Source organism: Panthera pardus, unplaced genomic scaffold (assembly GCF_024362965.1).
Source record: "Panthera pardus isolate Hobbes unplaced genomic scaffold, ASM2436296v1 HiC_scaffold_1, whole genome shotgun sequence".
Lineage (NCBI taxonomy): Eukaryota > Metazoa > Chordata > Mammalia > Carnivora > Felidae > Panthera > Panthera pardus.
In genome coordinates, this window is record NW_026526654.1 from 76,853,057 (window position 1) to 76,866,857 (window position 13,801).

A 13,801-nucleotide genomic window follows, 5' to 3' on the forward strand; every position below is an offset into this window, starting at 1 on the left:
ATAGAGAGGGGCATTTGTCATCATTAGCTGAGCTGTGACAGCTGGCACCCAGGGTGTCCCAGAATCAAGAAGTGGCAGCGAGACTCTTGGTTTAGGTTGCCATTAAGTGTAGGAGGTTTCTTGAGGATCAAGTACATTTTATAAAAAGCTTTGTGATGTAACTAACAGCAGTGAACATATTTGAATTTTCCGTAACATGGATAATACGATGATAGCACATAGTTAGCAGGTTGCCTCTAGACAACAAGATGCCGGAGTGCCGTATGAATAAACATCCACTGCCTGCCACTTAGAGAGCAAGAATTGTCTGCAGTACCCAAATAGCTCTGGCACACTGTATCTCTCAAGGTTGGATCAGGGTGATCAACGATTAAGTATACTCAAGGCAACAGAATGAAGATGGAGAGAATAATTCTCAGTGATATTTTAAATTTGGTTGTAAACAGTTCATAACGTCTCAGGAGTGAGCTCGACTACACACCCATTAGAGTACCCATCCTTTCGAGAACATGAATATGAAAATTAAAATCATTCACACAGATGCAATCCTCCAACCGTCCGAGGTGTATACAATCGGTAATAAGTATTTAAAAATAATCCTCGGCCAAAGTTTAAAATCAGAATCTTCTTACCAATTGAAGGTTACTAATTGTGGGCCTGAAACAGTTGTGGTTCATATGGCCAGAAAAGAATTTCTAAAACTAACATTTTATGAATGTTTGTCTTGTTCGTGCAAAACTGCATAAAGCAAAAGAAAGTTTAAGTTAAAAATAGGTTGATCAGGTCTTTGAAAAATAAATATGCTACAACCCTTTAAAAAATCATCAATGTTTGCAAACATAATCAATAACACTAGGTTTTATATTATTATGTAAACTAGTTTTCCACAAATAAAACTAATTTTTGTGTTAATGTAAAATCTATGCAAATACATGCAGTCATTTATCAGGAAAGCTGACAAGCATTCCATATTGGAGGGGAAATGAAACTGCCTCAAGAATAGAGGCAATTAATTATTTCTGTATTTTTTCTTCTTCTGTCTTGAGGCACAAAAGTTATCCATCCAGTTAAAATAGCAAATGAAATAAAGAGATTTTTTTTTTTATTTAAACACATATGGCTTTTGCCTGCAATACTGATCACCACAAGGTCTACAGATGCCCGTGGCTAAATTGTACACTGGCAGATGTACACAGGGGAAAACTGTGCTAATGCAGCGTGGAGAGCAAAACAAATGAAGAACTGAATTTGCTAGTAAAAGAAAAAAAAACACAACAAAAAGCAAAACCCCAAAACCAAAAAAAAAAAAAAAACCCCTAAAATTTCCCCCCCTAGTGAGTTATGCAATTTGCTTATCAAATACAGGTTCAGGTTGCACAAAAATTTAACCATTGTCTTTGCAAGAAAGCAGAAAACAATTTTAAATATATGAAAGTGTTTTTATGGACACACACACATATTAGGTATGTGAGTGATGGAGCTAAGTATATTTGTATTTACATGGACAGAATGGCTAGCAATGTTTAAACTTCTCATTCACAATTAAAATCTTATGATATTCAAAACTGCCACAGTGTATGTGTCTGGATAAATACTGTTAGAACTTCCAGTTATTATTATTTTAAAAGTCTATTTAGCCTCAGTCTCTTAAGGTATTATTGAAAACTGTATAGGTTATCATGGAATAAACTTGCAGTGTGATATTACATCCTGGTGGCAAGAATCCTATATTTAGTAGCTGTTTCCTTTTAACAGGTTAAAACAAATGTATACAGGCCAATTCAATCTTTTATTATCTGAAATACTGGGGATGTCTGTGTGTGTGTGTGTGTGTGTGTGTGTGTGTATACACACAGCCTGCATGCACAGGCTATTTTGCAAACCATAAAAAGAGTATACTTTCTAAAAATGGCTTAAGATTATTAAGAAAGCAATAACTTCTTTCTTAATAGGGCTGTAAGCATGCATAACATTAAAATTTGTATTGTAATTGCCAAATAAAAATATAAAACAGAAAGCATTTAAATAATTTTATATCTTGGGGAAAGAAACAGAAGACTAGTTGTACTATTCCAAGTTGTAAAAAGGCAAAATACTTGAAAGAGCATCGTTGTCAATGAACATGTCTGCTCTCCTATAATTTAAGAATTCTTTGCTTGGAGTCTTTATAACCATCTAAATTTCAGTGACAATGTATATTTATATAAAATTAGGATTAGAGGTATATGTTTCAAGAATGTATATATATTAATTAATATTAGCTCTAATAAACTCCTTGGCCTTGTCCCCCACCACTCAAAGGGAGGATTAATTTACCGAAATATAATGTACAATGTAATTTAAATACCGAGAGATTTATTTCCCCAGTGACATAAAGCTAGTGACATTACCAATACGCCTCAAATGTTGCTAACTTATATAAGGAATCCCTGTTTCTCAATACATATTTTGACGTGCAAACTATAAGCTATATTCTTAAGTCTAATACGTACATTCATACCAACGTAACAAATCTTAGCAGTTCCTTTGAAAAATGAATCTTTTACCAAGCGTAAAGGTGGTATATATTAAATTCAAACAACCTTCAGGTAAAACAAAAATTGTAAGCCTATTCCTTATCTCTCTGAAGTATCATTTCATACTCTGCCTCTATGTCAGTGTGATCTGATTAAAACTGGCCTTAAATTAGAAACACGATAAAAATAAATAAATTCTAGAGGAATAAAAATAGATTTACAATCTAAAGATTTTTTGAGAGAAAAGTAAAACACCCAGATACTTATAAATGAATCATAGAATTTATGAATGAAAAAATAAAATAGGGGCATGAGGAAACTTGTGGCAACGGAAATATTCTGTTGGTGCCAGCATGATATGACTGTATATATTTGTTAAAATTCACAGAATGGCACGTTCATGGGGAAAAACCATAGAAAAGGATAGTTCTGTACACAAAATACACATCAGTAAACCTGGCTTCAATAATAAAAAAATAGAGTTCACATAAAAATCAAATAAAACCATACTTTCTACTTCATTGGTTTCAAATTTTCTTATTAGAAAGACTATGTCTTACAAACTCTGTGCTCTTCGTGCTTTTGATTTGATCTAGATGTGTAGACAATAGGAATAAACATGTAGACCAGAAAGTATTAACTACTTATGAATACTTCTGACTTGATATTTTTGACAAACATGGAAAATCGGGCTTTTTAGAAATAATACGTACTTGTATACTAAAATGTGTATTATTAGAAGAGTGAAAATAATCACACATAGGTGGAAATGAAATCATTCTTTAGGTGGTGTATTCTCGGATGTTCGTAATCTCTACGTGTAAAAAAAAAACGATAAAGAAAATTCCTATTCATACACTCATTTCCTTCATTTTCTATAAAGCACTTATTTATTATATAAAAATATATATATGGTAAGAAATAATAGTTTTTTTATTCAATGTAATTATTCTCTTAAATTATTACTCCTGTTGCTAATCATTAAAAAAATAATAAATCCTGGTTTAGAGGAATTGCTTCGTTCATGAAAAAGTGAGCTCCCAAACGGTAAATTAGATCTAGAAAAGGTTATTTTAGACATGCAATCACTGAATGTTGATTATCTATATACCATACTCTAGCCTCAAGGTCATGTTGAATATTTCCAGTGGCTTAATCACATACAGTATGGGACAGTAATGAGAGCTATGCAGTCCTGGATGACCCACTACAGATGTACAGATTAAGACACTAATCACATTTGATTCCATTGTTTTCTCTAAGTGCAATAAAACGCAAATGTGCTAAGAGTACCAAGGTTGTGGTCATATACACAAATGTCAGTAAATCCACGTGAATTATGGGTTAAGGAATACCTAGTTTTCATATATTCGTAAAGAAAAGAATCATGTGAGTCCATTTATCTTGCCAGAATATTCCTATAATATCCAAAGGAAAAATAGAGGCTGAAATCTAACAAAATGAATTCGAATTTTCTAGATTATAAAGATTAACAGTGACTTTCTGAAGGGTCTATGAGGAACTGGAACATTGTAATCAACACTTCCTACATAACACTCAATAAATAAATGATTGACCCCAATATCCTTACATTTCTGGAAAGAGTAAAGAGATCACATTCTATTTTGAGCAATAAGAATATCTTCTGGTTATAACCCTCCACCCCCCCAATTTTTCAGTTCATAGATGCAACTTAAAACATCCTACACCAATATGTACACATTCAAATGAAGTGAGGAAATACACAACTGTCTGAATAACCCAGTCCTTCCATTTTCTTTTTTCTGCCCAGAGAAAGGCTTTGGTTGGAATTACCCAGAATGAATGCAAATCCGCAAATCTAGTAGGTACACTTCTAACTTCATCTTTAATCTCAAAGTTACTTTCTTTTCAACATTTATTAGCACCAATAACAAGTTTACTAAGCAACACTGTACGGAAGAAAAGTACGCCCCACAACAAATGTTGACTATCTGATGTGTACTAGGGGGATGAGGAAAAGTGAGGCCATAGCCTTGATCATTCAAGTGAAGAATTAAGGAAATAATTTTTTAAAAAAACTTCAATTATCAGGATGCTCTGGTTGAAGAAATAAAATAGGGTCTAGATTGTGCCAACAGTGACCTCAATTCTCGGCTTCACCGTTTCATAAACCTGATATTAAAATATGAAATAACTGTTTTAAGAAATCATGGAAACTTTTGAAGCTCTCAAGCTATTTTGTTTCAAGTGTTCTTATACGAGGAGTCACAACAAGAAGAAAGGTATAGATGCCATCAAATTAGATTACCAGAAAAACTGCCTCTATTTTACTTTATTTAATGTGACACATAGAGAAAACCCTGCACAAATATCTGTCTTTAATTTCTCTAGTGTAAAAAAAGAAATATATTGTGTCTGGCAGAATGAAACAGATGAAATAGCCTGGGTGCATTTAAAAAACGAAGTGGGGGGAGGTAGAAATCAGATGCGTACAATGAGCCTTCAAAGCCACTCCAGCAGTAGGGATAAATAATTTAATAAACTCAACTTCATATTCTTTTTATCTCCCCAGTGTAATAAGCACATATTAAAAAAATAAAACTTTAAGTTCATGAATACTTGCGAATAGAATAGCAGCCAGCAGATATAAAAAACACAAAACAATATCTATGTGAGCATTTAACATGTATATGTATATTCTCTAACAGTCACATTTTTCCAGATGAAAGGTCACAATTGCTTAAATTCATGAACATGTAATTCAAATTTAAATTAGTTTTTTTAAACACAGAAGCCTTGCATTCCTGCATTTCTGCATTTCTCAAGGTAATAGTTTTTCTTTAAACCTAATAAGGTGACTATTTACACATTACATTGTGTATCCCATACAAATTAAGTAGGATTACAGAAGGGGGAATAAGTTACTTAGGAAACAGGACCTCAGGAAAAATTATTTTGCCATCGTTATTTTGAATGTTTTGAAATGTTAAGGACCATAATATTTAATTGTTTTGTATTCATTAATACCACTAAAATTTATGATAATGGTGTGTTGGTGACTTTTTTGGATTCTTTTCCTAAATGATACACTTTAAGTCAAGGCTGCCTAGTAACCTAAGTAAATGAAATGAAAAAGTCAAGCCGGTTAGACCTTAAAATCCCAAATATCATTCAAATGTAAGCATCTCAAACTATCATTAAATCATGAGAAATCATGAGATTCTTGGCTTTTTTTCCTTTTTTCCTTCAATTAGGTCAGTTTTCTTCAATTATCATTCTATTATTAGCTCACGTCAAAGATGACTGCATAGCATAGCACTGAAAACAATTCAGCGTTTATACCCTAAAGCATTGGACACGCACAAGCTTTTACTCTAGGACTAACTACTAAGATTATCTTTATAGTAAAAAAATAATAATAATACAAGACTGAAATCATTAGAGTTGTTTTATAACTTCTCATATAAGTAAATAAATTGATTTTAAGCCATCCCCAGGTAGTAAATAATCATTTGAAATAACTAGTTCAATAGGTCAAATGATATTTCACAAAAAAATCTTATAAAATAACTAAGTTGCTCCCACAAAACTACCTCCAAAAACGCGGCTGAATTACATAAATGTATACTATATATTGTAAATTCTTCTCCATAGGTCATTTCCTTAAAACAAAAAAAAAAACAAAAAAAAAAAAAGAAAATTAAGGGATAGAAAACACACTCCTCGGATAGTTTAATTTTCCCTTCAACAATGAGAGGTGTCTAAGATCACTGAAAGGATTCAGCTACAGAAGGCAATTCATTTCACGTGTTCAGTGTGATAGAAAATGACTGTGTTGCAGCAACAAGCAGTACTTGGGCTGGAGTATTCTTCTAGGGCGCCCAGTTCACCTACAGTGATAACAGCGGGTGGGTGAATCCTGTGTTATGTAAATCACTGTCAGCTCCCAGCGTGAAGGGTGCTGGGGGGAAAGCAGCTCGGAAAACACAGTCCCGGCGTCCTTGGAACTGAATGACTTCACTTGCCTGGAACATTCTAGGACTAACGACTTTCTTAGTCCTTTTCTCACCATCCATTTTTCTTCTTCAAAGTGCAAATCGTTAGTGAAAAGGCCCCGGTTACACCAATTAGTTTGCACAAAGTGCTTCGGTGTTTAGCTTCGCTTTAACCCAATTAAGCCGCACAGCGAGCCCCGAAGATGCGCCACCTGCGCGCTTGGCTCCAGCGAGGCCGGCCGGGCGCCCCTCGCGTCCCTCGCGTTAGACCCACCCGGACCGCCGCGCCACGGTCCCCCCACACGGCCCCGGGGCCTCCGCGTCCCGGGCCGCACGTCCTCGGCGGCCGGGGTATTTGCAGGTGGCCCAGCAAATCGAGGGACGAGGTCCTGGCCGAGCAACTCTGGTCTGCACCCAAGGGACAGAGCGCTGGGCGCAGGGGCCCGCGGCCGCCGACGAGAAAGCGCGGGGCTAGGCTGCGGGCGCACGTGGGCCCGGGCGGCGGCGGGGCTGAGGGATGCGCGGGCAGAGGCCGTGGCCTGGAGCGGACGGGGAGAACCCGAGGACACCGAGTAAGGCTTAGAATAACGCGCACGCAGGAAAAAAACCCCACGGAACAGAGAGAGGAAAGGAGGCTGGCTTGGAAGCGCGGAGCAGCGGGAGAGAGGGGACAGACGCCGGGTGAGGGCCAGAGGCGGCTTTTCCCCTGAGACCAAGGCGCATCTTCGCCTTCTTGGCCTCGGGTCCTGCGGTTCGGATTGGCCTCCTCTTCTTCCTCTTCCAACTGCCAAAAGGTAGCAGTGCGTTCACCCGCAGAGCCTGCAAAGTGGGGAGGGGCTGTTCGCGTGTTCCCAGTCCCTGCTCCCCAGGGAATGGAAGGTTCCTGGGGAATAGAGTAGATGGATGCCATGAGCCCCAAATCTAATGTATTGTTTTAAGCTAAATCTGGAACCTATCACTCTTGGATAAGGAGAAAGGAAATAATAGGTGCCTTTGTGATGCTTGTACCTGTGCAAAAAAAAAAAAAAAAAAAAAAAAAGCTCAGGTAAAAAGTGGGAGCCCTGAACAAGATCTGGTTGAAAGTGGCTCTGAAAGAAAGTGCCTACAAACCTGTTACCAGGAGTTACAAGATTTGGCTGGAAATACTGTTAATTTTAAAGACACGACATCTAAATTAAAGGTAGGCATTAAAAATCTGCCTGGGTTTTAAAACCACTACATAGTTCCTAAGTAGTATTTATTTCCTTTCCTGTACATGAAGGACACAATTGGTATCACCAGAAAACAAAACCAAAAACATGTTCTACATAAATCCATTCCCCCCTCCTGTATCAAGGTTCCAAAATTTGGAAATGTTGATTTTTCTTTCAAAGTTTTCCAAAATGGCATTTAAATTTTAACACCCTGGATGACTGCAAATTAGTTTTCTTTTACAATCGTAACTGATTTTTCCCTCAATCAAATCACATGAAATCGTATAAAATTAGAAGTCTGTCAGGTCACCACTAAGGACACTTAGGAGAGGAGGTATATCCTGAATTATACATCAATAGGCAAGCCAGAAACCCGGAGCCTGAAAATTTTTGGAACAGTTATCTGCCAGTAGGTCTCATCTCTATGATCTCGCCTTCATTTCACATATTAAAACCCAGCCCACTAGGAACTCACGTTACAACAGTCTCTCGATCACAGAGAGAAGTTATTTTTTAAAGCTTTCTACCAGTGCGTACAAAACTCAGTGTCCTGATTATGTTGGCAAGTCAACCGAAGTACAAAGAGGGCTGCAGTTGGGGACAGAGGGGGAGTGATCCTAAACATTTTTTAAACATCCTAACTTAAAGAGCAGTAGACAACGTCTAACAAAACAGTAATTTTCAGATTCCTTTCAACCACTGCAAATGAGGAAAAACCAGAGTTAAAACGCTGCATAACATTAAAACAACAACAACAACAACAACAACAACAACAACATTCTGACATTATAGGAACATCCAAAAAATTACACAGGCATTAGTCCATCTAAAGCCAACTCGCACAGACGTGCAACAGCAAGCTCTCAACCTGCATTTTAAAAGACCTCCAGGATTAAGAGACGTTAATTATCTTATTCTAAATGCAAGTTAGTGACTTTGGTTTTAGAAGACCCCATCTAGTTCGCTAATTGATGGATGACCATTAATACACCTGTATTTGCATTTCCGCGGTAAAAAGACAAGCAGGGCTTTTTTTTTTTTCAACACAGAAGAGAAGCACTTTGCCAAGTCTTTTCAAAACGTCAATATGCTTCAATTAATACCAAAGCCGAGAGATTCCTCTTGATTTCCAAAACTGTCTAGGTGGCCTGGGTGGTTTTCTGCCGGCAGCAGCCTTCTACCTTTAGTTTGTGTGCCTATATCCACGAGGGGGGATTAATTAGCCGGGCTGGAGCTGAAGGAGGCTGTCGTGACGAGCCCAGTGGCGATTGGCCGCCAGCCTGCCTGGCCCTGCCTTTATAATTTCCACACGAGTGCATCTGGGCTCTTAGACAAACCAACAGCAGCTTCTTCTGACACAGACACACGCACACTCACCCCCGACACACACTCAGCACACTTTTCCTCCGTCTGATTAACAGTCCGGCAGACACGATGATTGCGGGAAGGCGTAAATAAATACGGAGAGGGCCGATTATTTTGACTACGGGAGGAGCTTTGCTGGGTCTCAGCGCAACTTTTGTTTTCACTACTGAGAAGGTGATCTCTCCTTGCGTTTCTCCCGCACGAGGATCCTTTAAAGGAGGAAGAAAGGCCGAGAGAGGGGGGCAGAGCAGGCTTTCACTTTCAGGCCGACCGGGCTCAAAGATAAAAGGAAGGGGGGAGAGCAGCGGGCTGGGAGTCCAGCGCGGCAGCACGTCGGAGAGCGTTTGGGTGCGTTTCTGAGCGCGGCGGCCCGTTTCTCCACCGAAGTTGGCTCCAGCTCTAGCAGCCGCATTGGATCCCACAGCTTACTGCGAGACTCCGGTGTACAATCCGGATCTCTGCCCCAACATGATCGCGGCCCAGGCCAAGCTGGTGTACCATCTGAATAAATACTACAACGAGAAGTGCCAGGCCAGGAAAGCTGCCATCGCGAAGACTATCCGGGAAGTCTGCAAAGTCGTTTCCGACGTCCTGAAAGAAGTGGAGGTCCAGGAGCCCCGCTTCATCAGCTCTCTCAACGAGATGGACAATCGCTACGAGGGCCTCGAGGTCATCTCCCCCACCGAGTTTGAAGTGGTGCTTTACCTGAACCAGATGGGGGTGTTCAACTTTGTGGACGACGGCTCGCTGCCCGGCTGCGCGGTGCTGAAGTTGAGCGACGGGCGCAAGAGGAGCATGTCCCTCTGGGTGGAATTCATCACCGCCTCCGGCTACCTCTCGGCGCGCAAGATCCGGTCCAGGTTCCAGACGCTGGTGGCCCAGGCGGTGGACAAATGCAGCTACCGGGACGTGGTAAAAATGGTGGCGGACACCAGCGAAGTGAAACTGCGAATCCGAGATAGGTACGTGGTGCAGATCACCCCGGCCTTTAAGTGCACCGGCATCTGGCCCAGGAGCGCTGCCCACTGGCCGCTTCCCCACATCCCCTGGCCGGGACCCAACCGGGTGGCGGAGGTCAAAGCGGAAGGGTTCAATCTCCTGTCCAAGGAGTGCCACTCCCTGGCCGGCAAACAGAGCTCGGCCGAGAGCGACGCCTGGGTGCTGCAGTTCGCGGAAGCGGAGAACAGACTGCAGATGGGGGGCTGCAGGAAGAAATGCCTCTCCATCCTCAAAACCTTGCGGGATCGGCACCTCGAACTGCCGGGCCAGCCCCTCAACAATTACCACATGAAGACTCTGGTTTCCTACGAGTGTGAAAAGCATCCCCGGGAGTCGGACTGGGACGAGTCCTGCCTGGGTGACCGGCTTAACGGGATTTTGCTGCAACTTATCTCCTGCCTGCAGTGCCGGCGGTGTCCTCACTACTTCCTACCGAACTTAGATCTGTTCCAAGGCAAACCTCATTCGGCTCTGGAGAACGCTGCCAAACAAACGTGGCGACTGGCGAGAGAGATCCTGACCAACCCGAAAAGTTTGGAGAAACTTTAGAGGACCGTTTCGTCAAGAGCCGAAATGTGATTGCTCTTCTCAAAGACCTAGTTCGGTGTAAACTTCCTGGTCGATTCCTATCTAATATTCCACTTGTCAGTGCAAACAATCTCTTCCTTAAAAAGGAATAACAGTACAATGTTTAGGCATCATCTCACCCACCCCTCCAAGGGGAGAAGACGAAGTAGGGAAAGAGGATAGAGAAAAACCCAAACCCACAAGTATTAGAAGACTTCTTTTACGAAGGATTTCTTATCTCCCTCGAAAAGTACACAGTAACACCCGGAAAGCAACCCGGCTGTAATGCAAGACCACAGAGAACACTCTGCCCAGCTATCAAAGGATTATAGCAATCCTGGTGATTTAGGTGCATCTGTCTGTGAGTAAACACCATTTGGATATGCCATCTGAAGGAAAGTGTAATGTATATTTTGGTTTGTAACAAATATTGTGATCTCACATTGTCTTTGAACGTGTGGATGTTGGTGTTTTGTGATTTGGTGAACAGAAGTTAAATTGCCGTTTTGGATACTTCCAGACATTTTCCACTAACAAAGATACCATTTAAAGGTAGATTTCCTCCCGGTACTTTTATCTGTCTTTGAAAGTGTCTGAACTTTAAAAAAGTTTACATTTTGTTTCAAATATAATGCTTGTTCTATTTCTAACATTCCATAAATATACTTGAAATGTTATTTAAATATATTCAAAGAAATTTGAATTCAGCTTATATAATAACGCTTGAATATCTGAATTATATATTTGAAAATGCACTTGAAATACACTGGATAACTACTTTTGTGACTTAGATTTTAATTTCTGTTGCTGGTTTTTATTTAATTAGAAGCTAATAAATGAAGTAAAATAAAAGTTGTTGTGTCTCACTTTAAATTGTTTTTCTATCAAAAGATGTAACGCTTCATTTTGGAAACTGAACCCACCTGAGTATCTTAAACATTTTGAGGAGTGTGCTAATGGAATTATTCAAAATAAAACCTTAAAATACCGGAGAAAACTCTTTGTACGGCTACAGAAGCTAATGATCTACTTATAAGACTATTTCTTTCTATGACAGACAGATTTAAATCTACCCTTGAAAGTCTGCTCTTCTGGACTAGGTTCTGTAGCATTTCTGATAATATAAGGAAAAAATATGTCATGACAGCAAAGACTGTGGAGTTAAAAATCTGACTCAGAGAAAGTGAACTCAAAGTCACAATGAAAGTTTCAAAATTTGTATATGAAAACTAACTACGCTAATAAAATAAAGATTATTTCTGACCACTTTATGTCAAATCTTATTTTATGCAGTTAGTGTTCCATTAGCTGAATAAGTTAATCAGAAACCCAAAATTTATTTTTCCTTTGTAGGGCAAGCTAATGATAAAAGCATAAAGACAAACTTTAAATTATTTAAAAATCAAATACACTACATTTCAGCTCATTTTAAACATTCCATCCTTTGGGAGCCAGAAGTGTAAGAAGTCCTTTGACTGTCCTTCCAAGTATTTTAATAGTCAACAAGTGCTGAGAGCTAACCACCTACAGGCCCTAAGGTAGGCAGTTAATTCAGGTGAGGGTAGATTTTGGAATTTCGGTTCCTCTTCTACAAATCGTGTTTTATAATACTTTATTTCTATACAAAAATTAAATACAAATAATAAAGTTCTGAATCTGTGGGAGCATTTGTCTTTGACTATTTTGGAATAATTGCTTCTGATAAAGCTTGCAAAGGAAGATCTTTTGTACACTGATGCTTGGATATCTAGCAGGACACTTGAATTCTTAACCTCAGAAAAGTTTACAAACTGCAGGGTAACATAAAAGTTAAAACAACAATCACATTGATTTGAAAAGAAAGTGCAGAGGTGTAGGGCTGTCCCAACATCAGGTTTTAAAATCTACACAATAAGATATACTAAATAAATATTTATGCATTTCAAATTGTCCAAATATGTATCTTCTGGCATTACACCCACAGAAGAACACAAACTTTAAACATCTGATTGCTAGTATATATGACCTATACACTTGAAATCGATGCTTCTTAGAGAATTAGTTTCTCCTGCTCTTAAATTCACATGTAAAGCGCATTCTTATTTCAGGAGATGAAAAATGGATGTAATAACGGAGATGAATTTATATTTAAATGCCACCTCGCCCCCCCCCCCCAGTTTCCTTATAACCTTTTAATGAATAATAATTCACATTTCAATGTACACGTCTGGAAATTAAAAGTGATCTTAAGGTATTTCAGAAAAACCTTCCCAGTCTTCCCAAAGAGCTTGGGATGCTGTACCCCAGAGACTTTGAACAATTGGCTTAACTATCAAATCTACCCAAGTGCAGACAAAGGCTCTCATGTAGAAAGTATTAAAATGAGCATGCTCTGGTAACGCGGGATTTAAAATCATTAATATATTCTTCAGTCCCATAAAATAGAGCATGTGTTATTTCATTCATTTTATTTCCTATGACAAAGATGGAAACATGCTCCCCTCCCCCACTGTCATTTAAAACCAAGCAAAATTGAAAACCACTTCCTGCCACAAAGCCACCAGGACTGTTTACAGAATCACTCTAACTCACTTTCGTGTCGATCTTCTTGAAGGCAGGATCATCCTCATCTACCTCGAAGTAGATTTCTGTCGTGGTGATGGAGAGAGTCCCCTTGGCCACCACCACAGGAGCGATGAGCTGGGCTGGGGTACTGAGAACCACTGGGCCTGAAAGACAAGGGCACCGGAGTCAGGCTGAATCCCTGTGGCCCTCTCCCGCTCCCTCCCGAAGGGTGCCGCAGGTCTTTATTTTTAAAGATGTACTAAGAAAATGGTGCCTGTGGTCATGCGGCCAGCTCCTCTCGTGTGAGATAAGGTCTGCTTAGCTTTTGCACATTATCTTATAACGAGAGTAGAGATACAGAATCCTATAAAGCCCCAAGAGGTCAGAATACCGAATAAGTGACCCTTAGCAAGAGAGTTGGTAACCTCCGCCTAGAAATCCCACAAATGCCCCGATTCTCCGTGGGGCACCACCGGCTTTGGGAGACCCTAGGCAGTCAGCACTGCCCCCAAAGGCCAGCCATCCGGGAAAGCCCGGTCCACTGGGCAGCGGAGTTCCCCAAGGATGGGCGGGAGGGTGTGAAGGGGTACAGGATCTGGATGTATGAATTCCACTGTACTAACTAAGGGGTTTGCAACTT

General features: G+C 39.8%; 2 protein-coding genes across 10 annotated transcripts in view; one reads left to right on the forward strand and one right to left on the reverse strand.

Moving 5' to 3' along the window:
• NBEA (neurobeachin) overlaps positions 1-13,801 on the reverse strand; it is a 678,493-nt gene that overhangs the window by 191,686 nt on the left and 473,006 nt on the right. For all 9 annotated transcript variants that reach the window (XM_053900309.1, XM_053900303.1, XM_053900292.1 and 6 more), the window contains one exon: positions 13,189-13,325. In XM_053900309.1, coding sequence (XP_053756284.1) covers positions 13,189-13,325 — 137 coding nt within the window. The remainder of the gene's footprint in view (positions 1-13,188; positions 13,326-13,801) is intronic.
• MAB21L1 (mab-21 like 1) lies at positions 8,762-11,883 on the forward strand. Its single transcript, XM_019447787.2, has one exon. It carries the CDS (start codon positions 9,520-9,522, stop codon positions 10,597-10,599), a length of 1,080 nt encoding a protein of 359 aa, XP_019303332.1. The 5' UTR covers positions 8,762-9,519; the 3' UTR covers positions 10,600-11,883.

Coding starts and splice junctions, on each gene's coding strand:
- MAB21L1 (XM_019447787.2), top strand. CDS start 9,520: ATGATCGCGGCCCAGGCCAAGCTGGTGTACCATCTGAATAAATACTAC.